General features: G+C 42.5%; 1 protein-coding gene across 1 annotated transcript in view; it reads left to right on the forward strand.

Annotated features, from left to right (window-relative positions):
• The first annotated feature begins 261 nt into the window (after positions 1-261).
• The window catches only part of kcnh4b (potassium voltage-gated channel, subfamily H (eag-related), member 4b), a 69,457-nt gene continuing 42,767 nt past the window's right edge, over positions 262-26,951 (forward strand). Inside the window, exons 1-4 of the mRNA XM_021565316.2 lie at positions 262-896; positions 20,908-21,141; positions 22,144-22,269; positions 22,553-22,683. Coding sequence (XP_021420991.2) covers positions 821-896; positions 20,908-21,141; positions 22,144-22,269; positions 22,553-22,683 — 567 coding nt within the window. The 5' untranslated portion in view covers positions 262-820. The remainder of the gene's footprint in view (positions 897-20,907; positions 21,142-22,143; positions 22,270-22,552; positions 22,684-26,951) is intronic.

Raw genomic sequence — 26,951 nt, forward strand, 5'->3', positions numbered from 1 at the left:
CCACTCCTAGAGGAGTCCCCCCCCCACCCCCCTCTTCATCCCCCCAGACGAGCCCAGGTTTCTATAGAGAATGCCAGCCGTGTGAAACCTAAGAATATCATTGGCTGAGCCACCACAGGAGTGGATGAAAGAGGGAGTGCAGAGAGAAAGAGAGTGTGTGTGTGTGTGGGGGGGGGGGGGGGGCAGAGTGAGAAGGCTTACGAAGATGTAACTGCTCTGCCTGCCACAGCAACTCGGCAGAACAGAGAGAGAGGGGGGGAACAAGGGAGGGACACACAAAGAAAGAGAGAGGTAGAAAGATGCCTTGCCGTGTTGTGGATTCTCTCTCCCGTGGTAAGCAGAAGCCACATTGGACTGAACAGGAAGACTTAGGCTACAACTTCTGGACTGGTGCTTGGGAGAGGGCGAGCAGCAGCACCTGATGAGACGCACCGGAGCAAGTACAGCAGATCTCTTTTGGATCTCGACAACACCTGAACATCCAACCTGATCCCTTTTCTGATCTACCGTTCTACGTACCTTTGCTGCTCACTAAAAGCGCCAGGACCCGGCTGAACTTCTACACTGATTCTGATCACCGACTCCACCCTAAGACCAGAGTGGAGGGACCCAACTGGGACTCTGCGTGAATGGACTCCACCACGGTGGCCTCTTTTAGATGTGCTTCTCTCCCCTCGCTATACTGCCGGACTGGCCCCGCACCCACCTGTGCTCCCTGAGAGGCCTCAGCGGACCCCCCCCCCCTCCCACCACCACCCTGGTGCCTCTGGGATGGTGTGATCATTGCGGGACCCATTGCTGACCTTAGATCAGGGCCAACATGCCAGTGATGAAGGGCCTCCTGGCCCCCCAGAATACCTTTCTGGACACCATCGCCACCCGCTTCGATGGCACCCGTGAGTACACCCTAATATACCGTAGTATGTCCTAGTATACCATAGTACTGTAGTGTAATGAAACATACCGTAGTGTACTCTAGTACTGTAGCGCTACTGAAAACATACCTGTCCACTTTTGGAAGACAATCATAAGTGACAATAATAATAATAACAATAGATTTTTTGGCATAGTGCTTTTTATTACATGGCGACTCTCAAAGTGCTTTACTGTGGCTCTGCAAACAAGTTAAAACACAAGCAAGTTGCTGCAACAATCAATGCAAAAATCATAGATTCACAAGTGAATATTTATTCAGTCCAAAACAAAAATGATGCAAACACACCACGTTTTGATCTCGGAGGGCCGAAAACAATGTGTATGAAGAGTTTCTCTCTCTGTCTTATAAAATACGTTTTGGGATCTTCCATGTGTTATATTTTGAATTTGTTTTTTGCAAAGCACAGTGTATAAACACGAATGGATGAACTATTTCGCTGTGCTTCCACTGCCGCCCATATAACCTGTGCCACAAACACTGTCTGTGTGTAGACCTCTGTGCCTAAATGATGCTTTAAACGCCATGTTGCATGGAAGAAAAACATTGTAGGTGTAGTATTGTCACACTTTATTTAAAGTCATCATGTGCTTTATTTACTGGGTATAAGGATGTGTGAGCTTTTATAATGTCGCATTATTGTGTATTTCTGTGTGGCAATTTGTCAACAAACTGAAAGTCATACATCTTGGCTTTAATCTACAGTGTCTTCGGAGGGTATTCACACCCCTTGACTTTTTCCACATGTTGTTGTGTTACAGCCTACATTTTAAATTGATTACCGGTAAATATACCCCATAAAGTTAAAGTGGAATTATGTTTTTTTTCTACTTTTACAAATTAATTAAAAATGAAAAGCGGAAATGTCTTGAGTCAATAAGTATTCAACCTCTTTGCCATGGCAAACCTGAACACGTTCAGCAGTAAAAATGTGCTTAACAAGTCACATAATAAGTTGCATGGACTCACTCTGTGTGCAAAAAGAGTGTTAAAGATGATTTTTGAATGACTACCTCATCTCTGTACCCCACACATACAATTATCTATAAGGTCCCTCAGTCGAGCAGTGAATTTCAAACACCGATTCAACCACAAAGACCAGGGAGGTTTTCCAATGCTTCGCAAAGAAGGGCCCCTATTGGTAGATGGGTTATACAACAGCAGACATTGAATATCCCTTTGATCATGGTGAAGTTATTAATTACACTTTGGATGGTGTAGCAATCCAGTCACTACAGATATACAGGCATATTTCCTAATTCAGTTGCTGAAGAGGAAGGAAACCACTCAGGGATTTCTCCATGAATCCTATGGTATAGATTATAATGGCTGTGATAGGAGATAACTGAGGATGGATCAACAACATTGTAGTTACTCCACAATACTAACCTAAATGACAGACTGAAAAGAAGGAAGTCTGTACAGAATAAAAAATATTCCTAAACATGCATCCTGTTTGCAACAAGGCACTAAATTAATACTGCAAAAAATGTGGTAAAGCAATTCACTTTTGGTCCTGAATACAAAGTGTTATGTTTGGGGAAAATCCAATACAACACATTACTGAGTACCACTCTCCATATTTTCAAGCATAATGTTGGCTGCATCATGTTGTGTTTATGCTTGTAATTGTTAAGGACTGGGGAGTTTTTCAGGATAACAAAATACATGGAATGGAGTGAAGCACAGCTTCCAGAAAATAGTATCTTTCAAACTAGAGATTTCATGACTAATTGAGGTAAGACAGTAATTATGCTCATAGATTATGCATGCATGAACTGCACATTGACACATCCAGCCCCAAAAAAAGGAGGTTTAAAAAATACAGTCGTGGCCAAAAGTTTTGAGAATGACACAAATATTAATTTTCACAAAGTCTGCTGCCTCAGTTTGTATGATGGCAATTTGCATATACTCCAGAATGTTATGAAGAATGATCAGATGAATTACAATTAATTGCAAAGTCCCTCTTTGCCATGCAAATGAACTGAATCCCCAAAAACATTTCCACTGCATTTCAGCCATGCCACAAAAGGAACAGCTGACAGCATGTCAGTGATTCTCTCATTAACACAGGTGTGAGTGTCGACGAGGACAAGGCTGGAGATCAGTCTGTCATGCTGATTGAGTTCGAATAACAGACTGGAAGCTTCAAAAGGAGGATGGTGCTTGGAATCATTGTTCATCCTCTGTCAATCATGGTTACCTGCAAGGAAACACGTGCCGTCATTGTTGCTTTGCACAAAAAGGGCTTCACAGTCAACACAATCAACCATTTATCGGATCATCAAGAACTTCAAGGAGAGCGGTTCAATTGTTGTGAAGAAGGCTTCAGGGCGCCCAAGAAAGTCTAGCTACCGCCAGGACCGTCTCCTAAAGTTGATTCAGCTGCGGGATCGGGGAACCACCAGTACAGAGCTTGCTCAGGAATGGCAGCAGGCAGGTGTGAGTGCATCTTCACGCACAGTGAGGCGAAGACCTTTGGAGGATGGCCTGGTGTCAAGAAGGACAGCAAAGAAGCCACTTCTGTCCAGGAAAAACATCAGGGACAGACTGATATTCTGCAAAAGGTACAGGGATTGGACTGCTGAGGACTGGGGTAAAAGTCATTTTCTCTGATGAATCCCCTTTCCGATTGTTTGGGGCATCTGGAAAAAAGCTTGTCCGGAGAAGACAAGATGAGCGCTACCATCAGTCCTGTGTCATGCCAACAGCAAAGCATCCTGAGACCATTCATGTGTGGGGTTGCTTCTCAGCCAAGAGAGTGGGCTCACTCACAATTTTGCCTAAGAACAGAACCATGAATAAAGAATGGTACCAACACATCATCCAAGAGCAACTTCCCCCAACCATCCAGGAACAGTTTGGTGATGAACAATGCCTTTTCCAGCATGATGGAGCACCTTGCCATTAGGCAAAGGTGATAACTAAGTGGCTCAGGGAACAAAACATCGATATTTTAGGTCCATGGCCAGGAAACTCCCCAGACCTTAATCCCATTGAGAACTTGTCGTCAATCCTCAAGAGGCGGGTGGACAAACAAAACCCCACAAATTCTGACAAACTCCAAGCATTGATTATGCAAGAATGGGCTGCCATCAGTCAGGAAGTGGCCCAGAAGTTAATTGACAGCATGCCAGGGCAGATTGCAGAGGTCTTTAAAAAAAGGGTCAACACTGCAAATATTGACTCTTACTTCATGTAATTGTCAATAAAAGCCTTTGACACTTATGAAATGCTTGTAATTATACTTCAGTATTCCATAGTAACATTTGACAAAAATATCTAAAGACACTGAGGCAGCAGACTTTGTGAAAATTAATATTTGTGTCATTCTCAAAACTTTTGGCCACGACTGTACTTAGTAGTCTCCAAAGTTCCAGAGCATGTCTTTAAATATCTGCTCCGAAATAAGATTAAAAGATGTCTGCAGAAAGAATGGGGTATCAGCTATGACTTGACACCTTGACCTTGAAAAAAATATATTTTGGTTATTGAACTACAGTAAGTGAAGTGGATTTACACCCGGTAATGGAATTACATCATAGGTCCCTGATCTGTACTATCCAGAAATGCATAATTATGGATATGAATATCACTCTCTTCATGGTGATATAGCCTGAATAGGTACACAAAGGTTGAAATATGCAATATTCTTTGCATGTTTGGGTATTATTATCCATGTTGCTCTTGCTGCGGGCGATTCCCTGATCCACCTCTACGCAGACGACACCATTCTATATACTTTCGGCCCGTCATTGGACACTGTGCTATCTAACCTCCAAACAAGCTTCAATGCCATACAACACTCCTTCCGTGGCCTCCGACTGCTCTTAAACGCTAGTAAAACCAAATGCATGCTTTTCAACCGATCGCTGCCTGCACCCGCATCCCCGCCTAGCATCACCACCCTGGATGGTTCCGACCTGGAATATGTGGACATCTATAAGTACCTAGGTGTCTGGCTAGACTGCAAACTCTCCTTCCAGACTCATATCAAACATCTCCAATCGAAAATCAAATCAAGAGTCGGCTTTCTATTCCGCAACAAAGCCTCCTTCACTCACGCCGCCAAGCTTACCCTAGTAAAACTGACTATCCTACCGATCCTCGACTTCGGCGATGTCATCTACAAAATGGCTTCCAACACTCTACTCAGCAAACTGGATGCAGTCTATCACAGTGCCATCCGTTTTGTCACTAAAGCACCTTATACCACCCACCACTGCGACTTGTATGCTCTAGTCGGCTGGCCCTCGCTACATATTCGTCGCCAGACCCACTGGCTCCAGGTCATCTACAAGTCCATGCTAGGTAAAGCTCCGCCTTATCTCAGCTCACTGGTCACGATGGCAACACCCATCCGTAGCACGCGCTCCAGCAGGTGTATCTCACTGATCATCCCTAAAGCCAACACCTCATTTGGCCGCCTTTCGTTCCAGTACTCTGCTGCCTGTGACTGGAACGAATTGCAAAAATCGCTGAAGTTGGAGACTTTTATCTCCCTCACCAACTTCAAACATCAGCTATCTGAGCAGCTAACCGATCGCTGCAGCTGTACATAGTCTATTGGTAAATAGCCCACCCATTTTCACCTACCTCATCCCCATACTGTTTTTATTTATTTATTTTTCTGCTCTTTTGCACACCAATATCTCTACCTGTACATGACCATTTATCTGATCATTTATCACTCCAATGTTAATCTGCAAAATTGTAATTATTCGCCTACCTCATGCCTTTTGCACACATTGTATATAGACTCCCCCCTTTGTTTTTCTACTGTGTTATTGACTTGTTAATTGTTTACTCCATGTGTAACTCTGTGTTGTCTGCTCATACTGCTATGCTTTATCTTGGACAGGTCGCAGTTGCAAATGAGAACTTGTTCTCAACTAGCCTACCTGGTTAAATAAAGGTGAAATAAAAAAAATAAAAAAATAAAAAATAAAAAAAAAATTCTAATCTACACACTTGTTATTGTTTTAATGAGCTCCACCCCCAAGCAAGACCAAATTTGGTTGGACCGGTCCAAATCTGAACCAATCACATCTGTTTCACAAGTTTGTAGAGTACAGTACAGCACAAAACAGTACAGTAGAGTTCAGTACATTATACTGTCCTCAACTCTAGTATGCTCTGTATTAAACTATATTCTACTGTACAGTGCAGCACAGGACTGTACTGAACAATACTCTACTCAATTTGATTTAACTTTAATTTACTTTACTGTACTCTATTGTACTCTACTGTGCTCTAATGTACTGCACTGTGCTCTCCAAACTCCAAAAGCATAGACAGCTATGATTGGTTAAAATTTGGTCCGGTCTGGACTGGACCAAATCTGAACCAATCATCCATGTCTATGTTTGTGAACTAAAACCAGTCCGGAAAATGTCAAAAAGTCCGGACCATATCAAAAAACAACGCCTGTGGATGTTGAAATCAAGGCCGGGGGGATCTGACCAAATTTAAACTACTTCTCAATTTCCATGGACATCCAGTGTCGGTCGGTGCTCAGTGGGTAAGGATGCTGGTTACAGTACATGGAAAGAGAAGGGGCTTATGGGTAGGTGTCAGTAAGAGCTGGGAGAGGTGACATTAAATAGAGAGAGAGAGAGAGGCAGAGGGAGAGAGGGAGGGGTTGTTTTCACACTTGCTTTGACCACCAGATGACAGAATAAGAAAGGAAACAGTTATGAGCTGAACATAGTAGTATGCAAGTGGAAGGGGGGTCTGTAACAGGTGACACAACTGTGGTTTTTGACCACTATAAATTCCCATTGTAGCAGTAATTGCAATTGCAGTAATTCTGTTACTGGTTTTTGGGAAATATCGGGCAATGTTTCTTAAACTTACAGTGCATTTGGAAAGTTTTCAGACCTTTTTCCACATTTTGTTACGTTACAGCTTTAATCTAAAATTGCTAATATATTTTTTTTCCTCATCAATCTACACACAATACCCCATAATGACAAAGCAAAAAATAGGTTTTTAGACATTTTTGCAAAAAAAATATATACAGAAAACAGAAATATCTTATTTACTTAAGTGTTCAAACACTCTGCTATGAGACTTGAAATTGGGCTCAGGTGCATCCTGTTTACATTGATCATCCTTGTGCTGTTTCTACAACTTGATTGGAGTGCACCTGTGGTAAATTCAATTGATTGGACATGATTTGGAAAGGCACACACCTGTCTATATAAGGTCCCACAGTTGACAGTGCATATCAGAGCAAAAACCAAGCCATGAGGTCAAAGGAATTATCCCGTAGAGCTCAGAGACAGGATTGTGTCAAGGAATAGGTCTGGGGAAGGGTACCAAAACATTTCTGCAGCATTGAAGGTCCCCAAGAACACAGTGGTCACAGCAGTGAAGGTCCCCAAGCACATGACAGCCTGCTTGGAGTTTGCCAAAAGGCAACTAAAGGCCTCTCAGACCTTGAGAAACAAGATTCTCTGTTCTGATAAAACCAAGATTGAACTCTTTGGCCTGAATGCCAAGCGTCACAACTGGAGGAAACCTGGCACCATCCCTAATGTGAAGCATGGTGGTGGCAGCATCATGCTGTAGAGAGGTGTTTCAGTGGCAGGGACTGGGAGACTTGTTAGGATCGAGGAAAAGATGAACGGAGCAAAGTACAGAGCGATCATTGATGAAAACCTGTTCCAGAGAGCTCAGGATCACCTTCCATCGGGAGAACAACTCTAACCACACAGCCCAGAGCTTGAGAGGATCTGCAGAGAAGAATGGGAGAAACTCCCCACATACAGGTGTGCCAAGCTTGTAGCGTCATACTCAAGGCTGTAATCACTGACTGCCAAAGGTGCGAGTAAATGGTCTGAATACTTATATAAATGTGATATTTAAGTTTCTTCTTTTTATTAATGTGCTAAAAAAAACTGTTTTGCTTTGTCATTATGGGGTATTGTGTGTAGAATATGGTAGTAACGTAACAAAATGTGGAAAAAGTCAAGTGGTCGGAATACTTTCTAAATGCACTGTACACAAAGCAAATCATTTCTCCAAAACACAATATGTGTTGATATTGGGTTGCAGGGGTCTTTACTCCAATATTATTGTGTTTTGATGTATTTCTAAAACCCTTTAAGACTTTTTCTGGTAGATGTTTTCTAAGACCATCTTTCCATATTTTTGCCTTAAATATGCCCCAAAAATATATTCAAATTGACTCTTAGCTTTCATTTGACACCCAATTTTACATGCTCCTATGAACTTCACATGTTGGTGCTCACATGAGTCCTTTTACCTGGAAATGCCCATATATTAATTTTACACATATACTGAACAAAAATATAAACACAACATATAAAGTGTTGGTCTTACGTTTCATGAGCTGAAATTAAAGATCCCAGATTTTTTTCATATGCACAAAAAGCTTTTCTCTCAAATTTTGTGCACAATTTTGTTAACGTCCCTGTAAGTGAATATTTCACCTTTGCGAAGATAATCCATCCACCTGACAGGTGTGGCATATCGAGATGCTGATTAAACAGCATGATCATTACACAGTGCACCAATAAAATGCCACTCTAAAATATGCAGTTTTGTCACACTACACAATGCCACAGATGTCTCACGTTTTGAGGGAGCGTGCAATTGGCACGCTGACTGCAGGAATGTCCACCAGAGCGGTTGCCAGAGAATTTAATGTTAATTTCTCTACCATAAGCCGCCTCCGACTTTGTTTTAGAGAATTTGGCATTATGTCCACGTGTAACCACGCCAGCCCCGGACCGCCACATCCAGCTTCTTCGCCTGTGAGATCGTCTGAGACCAGCCACCCGGACAGCTGATGAAACTGAGTATTTCTGTCTGTAATAAAAACCCTTTGTGGGGAAAAACTGATTCTGATTTGCTGGGCCTGGCTCCCCAGTGGGTGGGCTTGGCTCCCAAGTGCCCAGTCATGTGAAATCCATGGATTAGGGCCTGATTTGAAAAGGGCCTGATTTGACTGATTTCCTTATATGAACTGTAACTCAGTAAAATCGTTGAAATTGTTGCATGTTGCATTTAGAATTTTGTTCTTTATATTTTATTTGGGTTAAGAGAGCTTTGAAATATATATATTAGAAATATATTTTCCTTTTACTACTTTGTGCTTGCCTTGATGATAGATGCAATAAGCCAGTAAATGTTAAATTAATTATTATGTTACCATAAATAAGCTTGATCGTCGGACTTGACAACACTGTTCCCAGGCAGTTGCAACATCTCAATGAAGCTGTATACTGTAACAGTTCTTGTGCTCTGAGCTGCCATGCCACACAGTGTAATTTCTGCATGGGCTGTCTTCCTTGTTTTGTACCTAGTGGAGAGACTCCAGGGACAGGCAGGCTGTGTCTCATTGTAAACTAATACCAAGGGGACAGGAGTGTTGCTGCTTGTTGTCGATTCACCCCATCTTCCCCCAGTCACCCTTTGTAACACTGAACTGTTGTGGTGCCTGACAACGCCTCTGTTTTACATACTGTATCAGACCAAGGGTAGCAAAGGGAGGGTATATAACTGGAAACTTTTTGTTTACCAGTAAACTACCTGAATTTTGGTAACTTTTTAAAGGATTTTATTATTTTATCATGAGGCATCTAGTGGCCATTTTGGGTACTACAGATTATCACAGGTGTCTGTAATTATCTCTGACTTTATGTTCTAAATATATATAAAATAATCAAATATGATTATTTAAAAATACAAAATGTAATGAAAATGCTGAAAAACAAAATCCTATATACATAAAGGGAACACTAAAATAACACATCCTAGATCTGAATGAATGAAATATTCTTATTAAATACTTTTTTCTTTACATAGTTGAATGTGCTGACAACAAAATCACACAAAAATTATCAATGGAAATCAAATTTATCAACCCATGGAGGTCTGGATTTGGAGTCACACTCAAAATTAAAGTGGAAAACCACACTACAGGCTGATCCAACTTTGATGTAATGTCCTTAAAACAAGTCAAAATGAGGCTCAGTAGTGTGTGTGGCCTCCACGTGCCTGTATGACCTCCCTACAACGCCTGGGCATGATCCTGATGAGGTGGCGGATGGTCTCCTGAGGGATCTCCTCCCAGACCTGGACTAAAGCATCCGCCAACTCCTGGACAGTCTGTGGTGCAACGTGGCATTGGTGGATGGAGCGAGACATGATGTCCCAGATGTGCTCAATTGGATTCAGGTCTGGGGAACGGCGGGCCAGTCCATAGCATCAATGCCTTCCTCTTGCAGGAACTGCTGACACACTCCAGCCACATGAGGTCTAGCATTGTCTTGCATTAGGAGGAACCCAGGGCCAACCGCACCAGCATATGGTCTCACAAGGGGTCTGAGGATCTCATCTCGATACCTAATGGCAGTCAGGCTACCTCTGGCGAGCACATGGAGGGCTGTGCGGCCCCCCAAAGAAATGCCACCCCACACCATGACTGAACCACCGCCAAACCGGTCATGCTGGAGGATGTTGCAGGCAGCAGAACGTTCTCCACGGCGTCTCCAGACTCTGTCACGTCTGTCACATGTGCTCAGTGTGAACCTGCTTTCATCTGTGAAGAGCACAGGGTGCCAGTGGCGAATTTGCCAATCTTGGTGTTCTCTGGCAAATGCCAAACGTCCTGCACGGTGTTGGGCTGTAAGCACAACCCCCACCTGTGGACGTCGGGCCCTCATACCACCCTCATGGAGTCTGTTGCTGACCGTTTGAGCAGACACATGCACATTTGTGGCCTGCTGGGGGTCATTTTGCAGGGCTTTGGCAGTGCTCCTCCTGCTCCTCCTTGCACAAAGGCGGAGGTAGTGGTCCTGCTGCTGGGTTGTTGCCCTCCTACGGCCTCCTCCACGTCTCCTGATGTACTGGCCTGTCTCCTGGTAGCGCCTCCATGCTCTGGACACTACTCTGACAGAGACAGCAAACCTTCTTGCCCCAGCTCGCATTGATGTGCCATCCTGGATGAGCTGCACTACCTGAGCCACTTGTGTGGGTTGTAGACTCCGTCTCATGCTACCACTAGAGTGAAAGCACCGCCAGCATTCAAAAGTGACCAAAACATCAGCCAGGAAGGATAGGAACTGAGAAGTGGTCTGTGGTCACCACCTGCAGAACCACTCCTTTATTGGGGGTGTCTTGCTAATTGCCTATAATTTCCACCTGTTGTCTATTCAATTTGCACAACAGCATGTGAAATGTATTGTCAATCAGTGTTGCTTCCTAAGTGGACAGTTTGATTTCACAGAAGTGTGATTGACTTGGAGTTACATTGTGTTGTTTAAGTGTTCCCTTTGTTTTTTTTGAGCAGTGTATAAACCATCAACTTAGTGAATAGCATTGGTATTATATATGAGGATTTCAGCATGAAATACTGTATTATTTTATATTCCTTTTTTTAAACATTATTTTTACTATGTCATTATGTCTTTGTTGTAAATGTTTTGGTGCCAAATTGGTGGCAGTTGTGGAAAAAACACAAGAGTTCGAAGAGTTGCAGAGTTTATTGAAAATAATGCCATTGTTGATTAGATGCTTTTTTCATTAATTAGGTTATTTTCTCTTGAACCATATGGTCTATCAACTAGAAACTAATGAACAATATGGACACAGATATATATATAAAAAAATCATACTATATATGAATACATGTTTTAAAAGTTATTCAAGTGAGGTGGCAGGCAGACTAGTGGTTAGTGTTGGAATAGCAACTGGAAGGTTACAAGATTGAATCCCCGAGCTGACAAGGTAAAACTCTGTCATTCTACCCCAGAGCAAGGCACTGTTCCTAGACTGTCATTGAAAATAAGAATTTGTTCTTAACTGATTAAATAAAAAACTAATTGCCAAAGTTACCACAGATTACCTGTTAAATACAAAAATTACCCAAGATTCTGGTACCATTGGAAAATGATTGATAACCCTAATCAGACCATTGACTACAAATGAGTTGGAGCTTTAATGTTTCTAAAAGAACTAATGGTGAGATGAATGTAATTGTAGTACGAGAGAGTTGATGTCAGTGTGTGTAATTGGCATAGTTGTTAAATAGAAGGACATAATTGTATTTTTCTCAGCAGTGAGTCAACCACTATAATGAAGGCTCAGAAGCTGTCTTCTGAGCATGGAGCACAAATCCAATAACGTTGATTAGGGATTGTGATTGTGAGCCTTGGATAATGAAACAGTATATTGTAAATACTTAATTGACAGGAAGAAAATGTCTTAACCCATTAATATTATAATTTCATGATGATTACATATCTTCTGTTATTTTCATTACAATCTGGGACGAGCCCCCAAGTCCCCACCCCCCCAAAAAAAACGTTGACCGAGCACATAAACAATTGATGCAAAAGCAGCCTCGCATTGGAGAGGTTATAAAATCAACCCAAGGAAGAAGTTACCACAGCAAATACACGTGTTTGTTATCTTATCAAGTATTAGGTGTGTCCACATGTACCATTTTCAAGCTTCCTTCCCCCCTCGAATGAATGACATAAATGTATGATAGAATTATCTCTATTCATTGTAGGGAACAAGTCCCGTGACGGAGCCCTATATTCCACTAGCAATATAGGTGGATGAGTAGTCTAAAGTAAGAAGGCTGATATCTCTTGAGACGCCCTAAGCTTTGATTGATGGTTCTATTGCCTGTCCGCTACTGTAAGTGACTGGAAGGAGATACCAGATGCTCTATGTCATTTTTTTTTCAAGATCAGATGAAGCCGTAACACTGAAGGTTATCATAAAAACACTATACTCCTTTCCTTCGCTTTCATTTTCTTATCTTGTAGCTTTGATGTGCGATTCCTGTCCAGTTGTGAATACGCTTATGATGTCTATCTCCAAACGACAGTATCAGCGTGTTAGGCTGCCTGGAGCAGGGGAGGCCCTCACTTCCTCTCTATGCTCCAAAGGGTCAAGGCATGAACCTCAAAGCCACTTCCAGAGGGGCCAAACAAACACACAAGCCAAACTTTCTTCACTCACGACCACAACACAGAGGGCAACTGAGTTCATTTCCCAATGCCTTTTTGGTATTTAGAATACATTTTTATGAGGGAGTCACTTTTTGACATGATCCAGATTGTCTGTATAGTTCAGAATTTGCGTTGGCCTGTTGCAATACCCTCACTGTAAAAGTTGTTAATTTTTGTTGTCAGAGATGGCTTTTAATTTCTTCCTTTGAGTGGTCTTCCCTTAGAACTTTGTTTGCTTCATTATGGGCAGAAGCACAATAAAATAGATGAGTAGGCTACCGCAGGCAATCAATGTTGGAAGCGCTTGCCACCGGACGCCAGAGCTTTCAAAGGCTCCGCGAACTGCTACTTGACAGAAACCCTCTGGGTGGCACAGTGCCCACGGCTGAAAGTGTGTGTGTATCTGCAGCTGTGAGTATGTATTTCAATATGTGGGTGTGTGCATATGTTTGTGTGTGTTTATTTGTTCATGTGTGTCTTTCCACAGTGTCAACTCTCCAGTCTGACCTCGCCAGTAGCTGTAGGCAGGGAGGCAGCAGTCACCCTTTGGGTAGCATGGTTATGGGGCAGCTGTGAGCCGAGATAAGACCTTGGTTCATTTCTCCCCGCACACTTTTCCTTGAAAGGCGGTAGGCAGATAAACCAAGAGGGGACAAGGCGAGCGGCGTCAGTAGATTGAACCAGGTGGCGTCATTGTTAACTGGGTGATGAATGGGGTCTGAGGGCCAGCACTAAGGGTTGAATAGAAGAGCTGCCTATGACAGCTAGTGGACAGTTGAAGTGATTGGGTTAGCTACTTCTGTCTCTTTCTGTGTGTGTGTGTGGGTGTGTGTGTGTGTGTGTGTGTGCGTGCGTGCGTGCGTGTGTGCGTGCGTGTGTCTTTGAAGCTGAGGGATGGGATAATAGATACACCATCCTCTGTGGTATTCTGCTTTAAGGATGAAGAATGTGTTGTAATATCAGGTTAGCTCCAGAGCAGACAGTCTGTTTTAGATTAAATACATTTAGCTAGATATGGTCATTTTGATTGGTTAATTGATTTTTACATTGAATGATCAATTGATACTGGCATTGAGTTAACTCTGTGTTGGCCAATTGTGCAGGTCATTGCTTGCGGTGTAAATATGTTCATTCTGAACGAGACAATAACATTAACGTCAGCTAATGACAAGGGAGAATGCTATGCAACCAGCTAAGCAGCGTAATTACGTGCATCACAATGCTGCTCTGAGCCTGCTCATTTTTTACTAAGGGTTGAAATTAGCTTTTGTGACATGGCCCTCGATCTGTGTGCTTTGAGTATCACATTCACAGTGGCTGACTTTATATAGTCTAGCATCTCGAATGTATAAGGTCAAAAGCAGTCTCTTGCCTGTTGTTAGCATTAGCATCTAGCTCCAGTCTCCAGTCATCTAGCTCCAGTCTGTTGCTGTTAGCATTAGCACCATGCTCCAGTTTGTTAATATAATAATAATAACAACATATGACAATTATCAGACACTTTAATCCAAAGCGACTTTCAGTCATGCCTGCATACAATTTTGTATGGGCGGCTCCAGCGGTAATCAAACCCATGATCCTGGCACTGAAAGTGCTGTGCTCTACCAACTGAGTTACACAGGACCTGTTGTTAGCATTAGCAGCTAGCTCCAGTCTGTTGCTGTAACCATTAGAATCTAGCTCCAATCTACAGTTCTGTGCCTTATAGATGTGTAATTAAATTATATAGAGGCAAGATCCTTGAAGGAAGATCTTTAAAGCCGCAATATGCAACTTTTTGGGTAACCCTGACCAAATTCACATAGAAATGTGTGTTACAGATATGTCATTCTCGTTGATAGCAAGTCTAACAAGCAGTAGATCACTTCTATGTACATTATTAATATTTTTCCCAATCTTACATTTAATTTTTTCATCTTTTATTTTTGGTTTTGTACACTAGCTTCAAATAGCTGAAAATATTTTATTTTCGTACATGGAAAAATATTTCACAACGGTTTAGATGGTATAATGATTCTCTACACTATACTGGCTTGTTGTGTTACAGAAACTATTAACATTTTAGCAACCAGGAAATTGAGGAGTGATTTCTGCATAGTGTATCTTTAAGAGGATTATGGCCAAGGACTGAGGCACTGCGGATCACACACAAAAACACTCACCCACACAGTCACGCTCTCTCTCTCTCTCTCTCTCACACACACACACACACACACACACACACACACACACACATTCCACCTTACACTCAATAACTGGTTGTGCCCAATTTAGCTACGATGACTCCAACCAAACGCTTCCTGTAGTTGTTGATCAGTCTCTCATGTCGCTGCGGACAAATTTTGTCCCACTCTGGCTTGCAGAACTGCTTTAACACAGCGACATTTGTGGGTTTTCAAGCATGAACTGGTCCTCTCAGTTGGGATTAAGTCTGGACTTTGACTCGGCTTTGCCAAAGTTTTGACTCGTATGTCCATAGAACATTCTTCCAAGAGTTTGTGATCTTGTTGATCATCCAGGTGCTTCCAGGTTGCTTTTTGGCAAACTTTAGTTAACTTTTTGGATGAGATGGGTCCCATTATGTCTGGTGAAATCCAAACACTGCATTCCACAGTAAGAACCTCATACCAACGGTCAGGCATGGTGGTGGTAGTGTGATGGTTTGGGGATGCTTTGCTGCCTCAGGACCTGGACGACTTGCCTTAATAGAAAGGAACCATGAATTCTGCTCTGTATCAGAGAATTCTACAGGAGAATGTCAGGCCATCCGTCTGTGAACTGAAGCTGAAGCACAGCTGGGTCATGCAGCAAGACAATGATCCAAAACACATAATCAAGTCTACATGAGAATGGTTAAAAAGCAACAAACTTGTTTCGGAACGACCTAGTCAAAGTTCAGGCCTAATCCCTATTGAGATGTTGTGGCAGGACTTGAAACGAACAGTTCATGCTTGAAAACCCACAAATGTTGCTGAGTTAAAGTTCTGCGTGGAAGACTGGGCCAAAATTCCTCCACAGTGATGTGAGAGACTGATCAACAACTACAGGAATCATTTGGTTGCAGTCTTTGCAGCTAAAGGTGGCACAACCAGTTATTTGGTGTAAGGGGGCAACTACTTTTTCACACAATGGAATTGGGTGTTGCATAACTTTGTTCATTAAAAAAAGGAAGTAAGTGTATATATTTGAGTGTTATTTGTAAACACAGGTTCCCTTTACTTAACATTGGGTTTTGGTTGAAGATCTGATTTAAGTATAAAAAATATGCAAAAAATAGAGAGAACCAGAAAGGGGGCAAATACTTTTTCACTACACTGTATAAACACAAACACGCTCACCCTTACACACGCACATACACACGCATGCTTTTGTCAGTTGATGATGCACATTGTGCACTTACAGTTGAAGTCGAAAGTTTACATACACTGAGGTTGGAGTCATTAAAACTCGATTTTCAACCATTCCACAAATGTCTTGTTAACAAACTATAGTTTTGGCAAGTCGGTTAGGACATCTACTTTGTGCATGACACAAGTAATTTTTCCAACCATTGTTTACAGACAGATTATTTCACTTATAATTCACTGTGTCACAATTCCAGTGGGTCAGAAGTTTACATACGCTAAGTTGACTGTGCCTTTAAACAGCTTGGAAAATTCCAGAAAATGATGTCATGGCTTTAGAAGCTTCTGATAGGCTAATTGACATCATTTGAGTCAATTAGAGGTGTACCTGTGGATGTATTTCAAGGGCTACCTTCAAACTCAGTGCCTCTTTGCTTGACATCATGGGAAAATCAAAAGAAATCAGCCAAGATCTCAGAAAACATTTTTAGACCTCCACAAGTCTGGTTCATCCTTGGGAGCAATTTCCAAACGCCTGAAGGTACCACGTTCATCTGTACAAAAAATAGTACGCAAGTATAAAAACAATGGAACCACGCAGCCATCATATCGCTCAGGAAGGAGACGTGTTCTGTCTCCTAGAGATGAACGCACCTGTGGATGTATTTCAAGGCCTAACTCAGTGCCTCTTTGCTTGACATCATGAGAAAATCAAAAGAAATCAGCCAAAACCTCTGGTTCATCCTTGGGAGCAGTTTCCAAACGCCTGAAGGTATCATATTCATCTGTACAAACAATTGTGCACAAGTATAAACACCATGGGACCATGCAGCCGTCATACCGCTCAGGAAGATGAACCTACTTTGGTGCGAAAAGTGCAAATCAATCCCAGAACAACAGCAAAGGACCTTGTGAAGATGCTGGAGGAAACAGGTACAAAAGTATCTATATCCACAGTAAAACGAGTCCTATATCGACATAACCTGAAAGGCCGCTCAGCAAGGACTACGGTTTGCAACTGCACATGGGGACAAAGATCGTTCTTTTTGTAGAAATGTCCTCTGGTCTGATGAAACAAAAATAGGACTGTTTGGCCATAATGACCATTGTTATATTTGGAGGAAAAAGGGGGAGGCTTGTAAGCCGAAAAACACCCAACCGTGAAGCACAGGGGTGGCAGCATCATGTTGTGGGGGTGCTTTGCTGCAGGAGGGACTGGTTTACTTCACAAAATAGATGGCATCATGAGGTAGGAAAATGATGTGGACATATTGAAGCAACATCTCAAGACATCAGTTAAAGCTTGGTCGCAAATGGGTCTTCCGACTGGACAATGACCCCAAGCATACTTCCAAAGTTGTGGCAAATGGCTTAAGGACAACAAATTCTAGGTATTGGAGTGGCCATCACAAAGCCCTGACCTCAGTCCCATAGAAAAGTTGTGGACAGAACTGAAAAAGCGTGTGCGAGCAAGGAGTCCAACAAACCTGACTCTGTTACATCAGCTCTGTCAGGAGGAATGGGCCAAAATTCACCCAACTTATTGTGGGAAGCTTGTGGAATGCTACCCAAAATGTTTGACCCAAGTTAAACAATTTAAAGGCAGTGCCACCAAATACTAATTTAGTGTATGTAAACTTCTGAACTACTGGGAATGTGATGAAAGTAATAAAAGCTGGAATAAATCATTCTCTCTACTATTATTCTGACATTTCACATTCTTAAAATACAGTGGTGATACTAACTGACCTAAGACAGGGAATTTTTACTAGGATTAAATGTCAGGAATTGTGAAAAACTGAGTTGAAATGTATTTGCCTAAGGTGTATGTAAACTTCCGACTTCAACTGTATGCTGTACTCCACTATGTTTTGGGTGCTTTGTTAGTGTGCTTCTATCAGACTTCTATCAGACTTCTATGGCCCCTCTCTGTTGTGAGGCAACTACTGCCTCTTTTCCTAGCGTTGGCAGTGATCTTAGAGATGTAGTCTACAGTGTATTAGTTCTCAAGAAGCTTAGTAGTGAAGTCAATTTATATTTTCAGACATGAGACAGTGGCATACACTATCAGGCTGAACACATTTTAAGCTTGAGACACAAAGCCTTTATTGACAACAATTGACCCTACGCCTTACTGTTGCAAACTCTGACAATATTTTTCCGGGCAGCCTAATTCCTCATTCAAACCACTGAAGAAAACTCTCAAAATGATCTCAAACTTGTTTTTAATACACAATTAAATTAAACACATACTACACCTTGCTGATAATGAGACTCTGTCATGGACTGTCAATAAAATTGCTTCACAGGAACCTGGGAAAATTATTTTTGTAGTGTGGCTAGCCACTGGATGGCTCTACATGCACTGTCAGCATGCAGTCAAAGCTACAAACTACCTTTGGCGCTAACAAGTGCTCTCAAATCTGATGTCGACAGCAGATTAGTTATATTCATAATATAACTGAACTAGATAACATACATTTGGAGAAAACAAGTTATATTAACTAGCTAGCTAGCTTTAGCAACATTGGTAGTCAATGAGAGCCAGCTAGCAAACAATACAACAAAAATGATTCTGAAAATACTCCAACAGGCTCAATTCAATCTATCACAGCTAATGGACAACCACAATGCGGGTTCACTCCATCTTTATTCTGTGCTGTGATTTTAAGGATAGGTGTGTTCAGGTCAATACCCAATGACAACATCCACAAGAGGAACTTGTGGTATGTATTGGTTTTAACAGCATTGACATTTGGAGTGAAGCAGGGGTGTGGTTTTCCGGTATTTACAGTTGATTCAATTGGGGCAGTTGCAAATCTGACACTAAAGATGACAGCGCAAGGGATCATGGTTAGTCAGTATCAGAGAATGCAAAATACATTAAAGTACAGAATAGCTCAACATTTTGGTGCCAAGATATTCTTACCCTGTGATTTATGGGGTACCCTTGACCCACTTGGGAGACAATATAGAGATACTGCTGACTAGAGTTGGTGAATGTATTCTTAGACCATAGTGCATAAGCTGAAGATGTAAAGGGTTGAGTTTAGCAAAAACAAACTAGCAAAACAAACTGTAGTCTATAGGCCTACTCTGCTACATGTATGTAGTGTTTGATGGTTAGGACTACAAGGTAGCATGCAAAGAGTACATGGAGGTCTATAGTATTTGCTATGTTGTCAGTGTTTCTCTCTAGACCTCGGGAGTTATTGGCATTGCTTCAGTAGACACTCATTGTTTGACACTCTTTGAACTTGTTTGGTGAGGTGCAGTTTTCGGACATTTTGTAGCTACAAAACGATAAAACATTGACAGTCAGCGTGTCCTCATAACGAACCACTTTAATCCACCAATTCAGACTCTTTCACAAAGGGCCATAAATAGCCAATCAAATGTCAGGTTCTCAAGACACAGCTTGCCAGGAACCGTGCGCCACGAAACTTCCATTGACTGCCGGTGTCGAGGCGGTGGATCCGGTGGTTGCTGCCTGCTTCTCTTTATGCAATTCCTCTGTGGCGGGTTTGTTGTCGCTCGCTGCACGCCCATGAAGGCTGTCACCACTTTGAAAAATCCCCAGTGGATGGCTTCCTGACTGTCGAGGACGGGCAATTAAAGCGCTAGTTTGTCTAAAGCGTGTCGTCAGCTGCTTAGCTCTCCTTCGTCGTGCTCTTGCACTCCTCCTCCGAGTGTGGCCTACTCCCTCTGGAATTTTGAGTAGCTGGTGGTGTGTGTCAAGCTTGCCTTGATTCAGTCTTTGACTTGAATTTTTTTACATTGGAAACATTGTAGCCTTCCTCTTCAAGGAACCTAGGTTATATACCTAATGGACATGTAGACCTAAAGTGTAAATCCAAATCCCGGCCCTTACTTGAACACCGAGATGTTTAAATGATGTAAATGCCAGTTATGCCAGACACAGTCAGGTGTACTTGACTGTTGCTTTTCGGCGCCACAAACTGCTTATGGTGCACAGTTGTTTTATTCTGTGGAATACGGGAGGAGAGCATGTCTGTTGCCACTGGGCATATGTGAACATATTGTTATGTGATCCCTACATGTACAGGAATGGGTTGATCCCCTGGGCAGAGGTATTGGTGTTTGGTCATCTGTGGTGGTAGAGCCTGCAGGCATAGCTAAATTAATAGAGGTTGTGATCCCAATAAATCTCTACTTTCTCCCAAAATGTGCACTTGCTCACTTCCCTTAATGGATTTTAAGGTAAATGACTGGTCCCTCTTGCCCATACATACAACAATCCAATGCTTTTGCAATGAACGAGAGATTATTGGAATTTTGCCATAATGTGTGAATGCAGCACCAATGCTCTGCGAGACTACTATTGTACTGTTTAGGCTGACACTGTCCATGGTGCTGATGAGATGGAGAGAAAAAAAGGGGAAAAGAAAGGGGGTACATGGAGCCCGAGGTGTGGATAGAATGAAAGGGCAAGAAGAGCATTGTTTTATGTCAGACGGGCCGGTGCTTGGTGGTCTGCCAGGAATTGCTACCTATTAGCCAGGCATAGGCCTACCTATTACTGTAAGTCTATATAGCCCGTGCAAGAACCAAACAGTTATTTCCAAACACTCCTGATTGACAAACATTCTCGTTCTCTTCCTCGACCCCACAGACAGCAACTTCCTGCTGGGCAACGCGCAGGGCCACCGCGGCTACCCAATCGTCTACTGCTCGGACGGCTTCTGCGAGCTGACGGGCTTCGCGCGCACCGAGGTGATGCAGAAGAAGTGCAGCTGCCGCTTCCTGTACGGCCACGACACCAGCGAGCACGTGGCCCAGCAGATGGAGAAGGCCCTGGAGGGACGAGAGGAGTTCCAGACTGAGGTCCACTTCTACAAGAAGAATGGTGAGAGTGAGACCGTAGAAATATAATTATATTCTATTTAATGGGGATGTCTGTTCTAGAGATTCTATTGTGATGATTGAGTGTGCCCCACGAGCATAGACGCAGACCTGGCTTCAGCTACTATTTGAAATCTTTCAAATACTTTGAGCATTTGCTTGGAGCGTTTGCCTGGAGTGCCATATGGGTGGGGTTTGCAGTTTGGGACTACTCTATTAGTCCATTAAACCAGGCACACTCATTCAAGCGCCGATAAAGTATTTGAAATCAGCTAAAAGCAAGCAGAGACGGAAATATGGACGAGCATCTATGCAGTAGGTTTAACAGGGCTGCAGTGTTTAACTCAAGGAATTAGTGTGTGTGTGTGAGTGTGTGTGTGTCCATGTGTGAACATACTCTCGCCTCTGAATGACTGAATTTTAAGTAGGATTCTAAACGAATTGCCAGTATTGTCCTGTGGCCCACAATAAGATGTAACGCTTGCACACAGAACACAGCACTAAGAGCTTCTCCCACCTCCGAAACAGGCTTACTATAAGCTATGTTCCCTCAACAGAGACCCAAATCGTACACAGGAAATGATGTGAACCACTGTGTTGCTAATTACTGAATGGAAAGTTTGTTGATAGTCTGGGTGTCTACAGATCTAAATAAAGCAAGAGACCCTGAATTGCTACTGAATTGCTGCTGAATTGCTACTTTGGCTAAACTCAGCCTTAACATTAGACATCTATTGCATGGTCCAAGGAGACCAAGAGAGCTTAGCTAGCCAACGTGAGCAATCGGTTGCAAGAGTTTTTTTCTTCTCTTATCTGCTTTATCACTGTTATTAATGAGATGCCAGCAGTACCATTTTTAATCTGAGCAACGTCATTTTTTTTGCGGTATCATTTTCCATTCATTTATTTATTCATCACATGTAATGATGCAAGGAAGCTCATGGATCATGTCCTACATTGCTTCTTTTTTTTCCTCAAAAAATCTTTGTTTGTTTGCTTTGTTCAGGGACCTCTTTCTGGTGCCTACTGGACGTTGTGCCCATAAAGAACGAGAAGGGGGAGATGGTCCTATTCCTCTTCTCGTTCAAGGACATCACTGACACACACGGCAAAGTGCATCACAAGAAAGAAGGTAGGCCACAACTTCAAAATCGCTCTCACCAAAAACTATTTTCCTTTGGTTTGGATGTGGTTTATGATTTACCACCTTTTATCCCCTCCGCAATGTTCTCCTGTTTGTCATTATTGTTATTGATTTATTATGCCGTTGGGCAGCCATTTGTGTTCACTTCAAATATATTGTTTTTGTAGTTCAATCATATAGACACCGAGCTGTAGACTTGTTATTGTCTTGTGACATGACACAAGCATGTTAAAAAACAGATGGAAGTCGACTGTGTGATTGAACATTTCAGAGGATAAGAGGCGGAGCAGGAAGAGTGGCAGCTCTCACTTCAGCGAAGCCAGGAAGCGGGGGCGGACCATGATCTACCATCTGACCAGCCAGTTCTCCAGAGGCGGCAAGAGAGAGGTCAACCTGGGCAGTGTGAGTACTGGGACCCCCTCTATTCATTCTTCTATTGGTACATTGGGTTGATTAGCTGATTCCTGATTGGTTAATTGGTTTACATATGTGCGTTATGCTTTCATGAAAATATTCTCCATAAGTTTGTTGACGACTAAAATGGCTTCTCTCTTCATCTGTGATAATTATTGAGCAAGGAACAACAATCATTCAAACTTTAACCAAATTCATAATGGTCATTTTTAAGTTCATATACTCAAACCTATCCCAAAGATAAATGGGTATTTCAAATACCCAATAAAACTAATATGTGTGAAGTTCAAAGCCTCTTAATAACTATTTGGGCTTGTCAATAAATAACTAACAAAAGACAGGTTCTACATCATACAGTTCCACTGGTGTGGTCTAACATCCATTTCCACTGGTGTGGTCTAACATCCATTTCCACTGGTGTGGTCTAACATCCATTTCCACTGGTGTGGTCTAACATCCATTTCCACTGGTGTGGTCTAACATGAAACTCAATTTCTCCCTCCTCTGCAGGTTGAAACTGGAGTCACAGCATTAAAATGGCAAAATCTTAGCCTCCCAGCCATGGTTGCCGGGAGACTCAAGGCAGTTTCTAAGGAATAGAGTCACTGGCATTGTGGATTAGGGGTCAGAGTGGAAATTGATTACATTATCCCCCTGGGTGTTGCTGGGTTTCAACTAGACAGCCACAAAGTCAGATTCTACAGCCACAAAGTCAAAGTGGCTATACCAATTAGCTGTTTGGTCTTAATTTAAGGCTAGACAAGGTTAGTAGTGTGGTTAAGGTTAGGGTTAGGTTTTCAAATCAGATTATATGAAGATACATTTTAGAAATGGGCGGGGTTTATCCATAATTCTACCTTTGTGGCTTTATTAACTAGTGACAACAGTGTAATGGTGGCTGTCTTGAACATGGCAATGCTGCACTAGCAGCAGCTGCATTATATAGGTCATCAGATATGTCCCTGATGGTTTTCTTACTCCCCTGGGTGTTGGGATGTCTATACAGCCTCCAGAGAGATTTTTCATACTGAAAAGCAGGGGCTGAGTGGGTGTGTTTCAGGCCCTCCTCTCCCCTTCTTGGGCATCGGTGTGCTACGACCTCCCCCTCGTCTGCCAGAGGCCTGGTGCCACGCTTCCGATCCCACCTACTCGCAGATGGCACTGTTTACGCCGCCATACAGGCTCACTCACACCTGCTCGGAATGAATCACACTCGGACACAGAGACGCATAGCTCACGTACCTACACACTGGCACACACAGCAGTTCCCATGTACACTCCGCCTCCCACAAAATGTTACACACGCATGCACAAGCCAGGTCATTTTCAATGTCAGACTCATCTCTTGGGTGGCTGCTGAAAAATCACTAATTAGAGGGTTAGTAGCAAACCTACAACTCTGTTATTTTTTTATTACCGGTTAAGTTGACTGAGAACACATTCTCATTTACAATAACCACCTGGGGAATAGTTACAGGGGAGTGGAGATGAATGATCCAATTTGGAGCAGGGGATGATTAGGTGGCCATGATGGTATGACGGCCAGATTGGGAATGTAGCCAGGACACCGGGGTTAACACCCCTACTCTTACAATAAGTGCCATGGGATCTTTAGTGACCACAGAGAGTCAGGACAGGTTTATCGTCCCATCCGAAAGACAGCACACAAACACAGGGTGTCCTTGGACCAAAGGAAAGAGTGCCTCCTACTGGCCCTCCAACAGCTTCTGGTCTCCCATCAGGGCCAACCCTGATTAGCTTCAGAGGCAAGCCAGCAGTGGCATGCAGGGTGGTATGCTGCTGGCATGTCAATATATGGCATTAAAGCTGGAATCCATACTTGGAGAAACTGCCGCATCAGTTTGCAGTATTTCAAACTGCGAACACTGTTTTGTTCCCTCTGACATCATTGGATATCATTGCACATCAATGCATGCGCGATAAAACAGTATACTGCAAGAAATGTTTTCACGATGCTGGATGCTCCTCTCCTCCATTTCAACAAAAACAATAACACAATTGTTTTTTTGTTTTTTAAATTTTTAATTTCACCTTTATTTAACCAGGTAGGCTAGTTGAGAACAAGTTCTGATTTGCAACTACGACCTGACCAAGATAAAGCATAGCAGTGTGAACAGACAACAACACAGAGTTACACATGGAGTAAACAATAAACAATAAACAAGTCAATAACATAGTAGAAAAAAAAATCTATATACAGTGCCTTGCGAAAGTATTCGGCCCCCTTGAACTTTGCGACCTTTTGCCACATTTCAGGCTTCAAACATAAAGATATAAAACTGTATTTTTTTGTGAAGAATCAACAACAAGTGGGACACAATCATGAAGTGGAACAACATTTATTGGATATTTCAAACTTTTTTAACAATTCAAAAACTGAAAAATTGGGCGTGCAAAATTATTCAGCCCCTTTACTTTCAGTGCAGCAAACTCTCTCCAGAAGTTCAGTGAGGATCTCTGAATGATCCAATGTTGACCTAAATGACTAATGATGATAAATACAATCCACCTGTGTGTAATCAAGTCTCCATATAAATGCACCTGCACTGTGATAGTCTCAGAGGTCCGTTAAAAGCGCAGAGAGCATCATGAAGAACAAGGAACACACCAGGCAGGTCCGAGATACTGTTGTGAAGAAGTTTAAAGCCGGATTTGGATACAAAAAGATTTCCCAAGCTTTAAACATCCCAAGGAGCACTGTGCAAGCGATAATATTGAAATGGAAGGAGTATCAGACCACTGCAAATCTACCAAGACCTGGCCGTCCCTCTAAACTTTCAGCTCATACAAGGAGAAGACTGATCAGAGATGCAGCCAAGAGGCCCATGATCACTCTGGATGAACTGCAGAGATCTACAGCTGAGGTGGGAGACTCTGTCCATAGGACAACAATCAGTCGTATATTGCACAAATCTGGCCTTTATGGAAGAGTGGCAAGAAGAAAGCCATTTCTTAAAGATATCCATAAAAAGTGTTGTTTAAAGTTTGCCACAAGCCACCTGGGAGACACACCAAACATGTGGAAGAAGGTGCTCTGGTCAGATGAAACCAAAATTGAACTTTTTGGCAACAATGCAAAACGTTATGTTTGGCGTAAAAGCAACACAGCTGAACACACCATCCCCACTGTCAAACATGGTGGTGGCAGCATCATGGTTTGGGCCTGCTTTTCTTCAGCAGGGACAGGGAAGATGGTTAAAATTGATGGGAAGATGGATGGAGCCAAATACAGGACCATTTTGGAAGAAAACCTGATGGAGTCTGCAAAAGACCTGAGACTGGGACGGAGATTTGTCTTCCAACAAGACAATGATCCAAAACATAAAGCAAAATCTACAATGGAATGGTTAAAAAATAAACATATCCAGGTGTTAGAATGGCCAAGTCACAGTCCAGACCTGAATCCAATCGAGAATCTGTGGAAAGAACTGAAAACTGCTGTTCACAAATGCTCTCCATCCAACCTCACTGAGCTCGAGCTGTTTTGCAAGGAGGAATGGGAAAAAATGTTTCTCGATGTGCAAAACTGATAGAGACATACCCCAAGCGACTTACAGCTGTAATCGCAGCAAAAGGTGGCGCTACAAAGTATTAACTTAAGGGGGCTGAATAATTTTGCACGCCCAATTTTTCAGTTTTTGAATTGTTAAAAAAGTTTGAAATATCCAATAAATGTCGTTCCACTTCATGATTGTGTCCCACTTGTTGTTGATTCTTCACAAAAAAATACAGTTTTATATCTTTATGTTTAAAGCCTGAAATGTGGCAAAAAGTCGCAAAGTTCAAGGGGGCCGAATACTTTCGCAAGGCACTGTACATTGTGTGCAAAAGGCATGAGGAGGTAGGCAATAAATAGGCCATAGGAGTGAATAATTACAATTTAGCAGATTAACACTGGAGTGATACATGATCAGATGAACATGTGCAGGTAGAGATACTGGTGTGCAAAAGAGCAGAAAAGTAAATAAATAAAAACAGTATGGGGATGAGGTAGGTAAATTGGGTGAGCTATATACCGATGGACTATGTACAGCTGCAGCGATCGGTTAGCTGCTCAGATAGCAGATGTTTAAAGTTGGTGAGGGAGATAAAAGTCTCCAACTTCAGAGATTTTTGCAATTCGTTCCAGTCGCAGGCAGCAGAGAACTGTAAGGAAAGGCGGCCAAATGAGGTGTTGGCTTTAGGGATGGTCAGTGAGATACACCTGCTGGAGCGCGTGCTACGGGTGGGTGTTG

This window comes from Oncorhynchus mykiss, chromosome 16, assembly GCF_013265735.2.
Source record: "Oncorhynchus mykiss isolate Arlee chromosome 16, USDA_OmykA_1.1, whole genome shotgun sequence".
NCBI classification, from domain to species: Eukaryota; Metazoa; Chordata; class Actinopteri; order Salmoniformes; family Salmonidae; genus Oncorhynchus; species Oncorhynchus mykiss.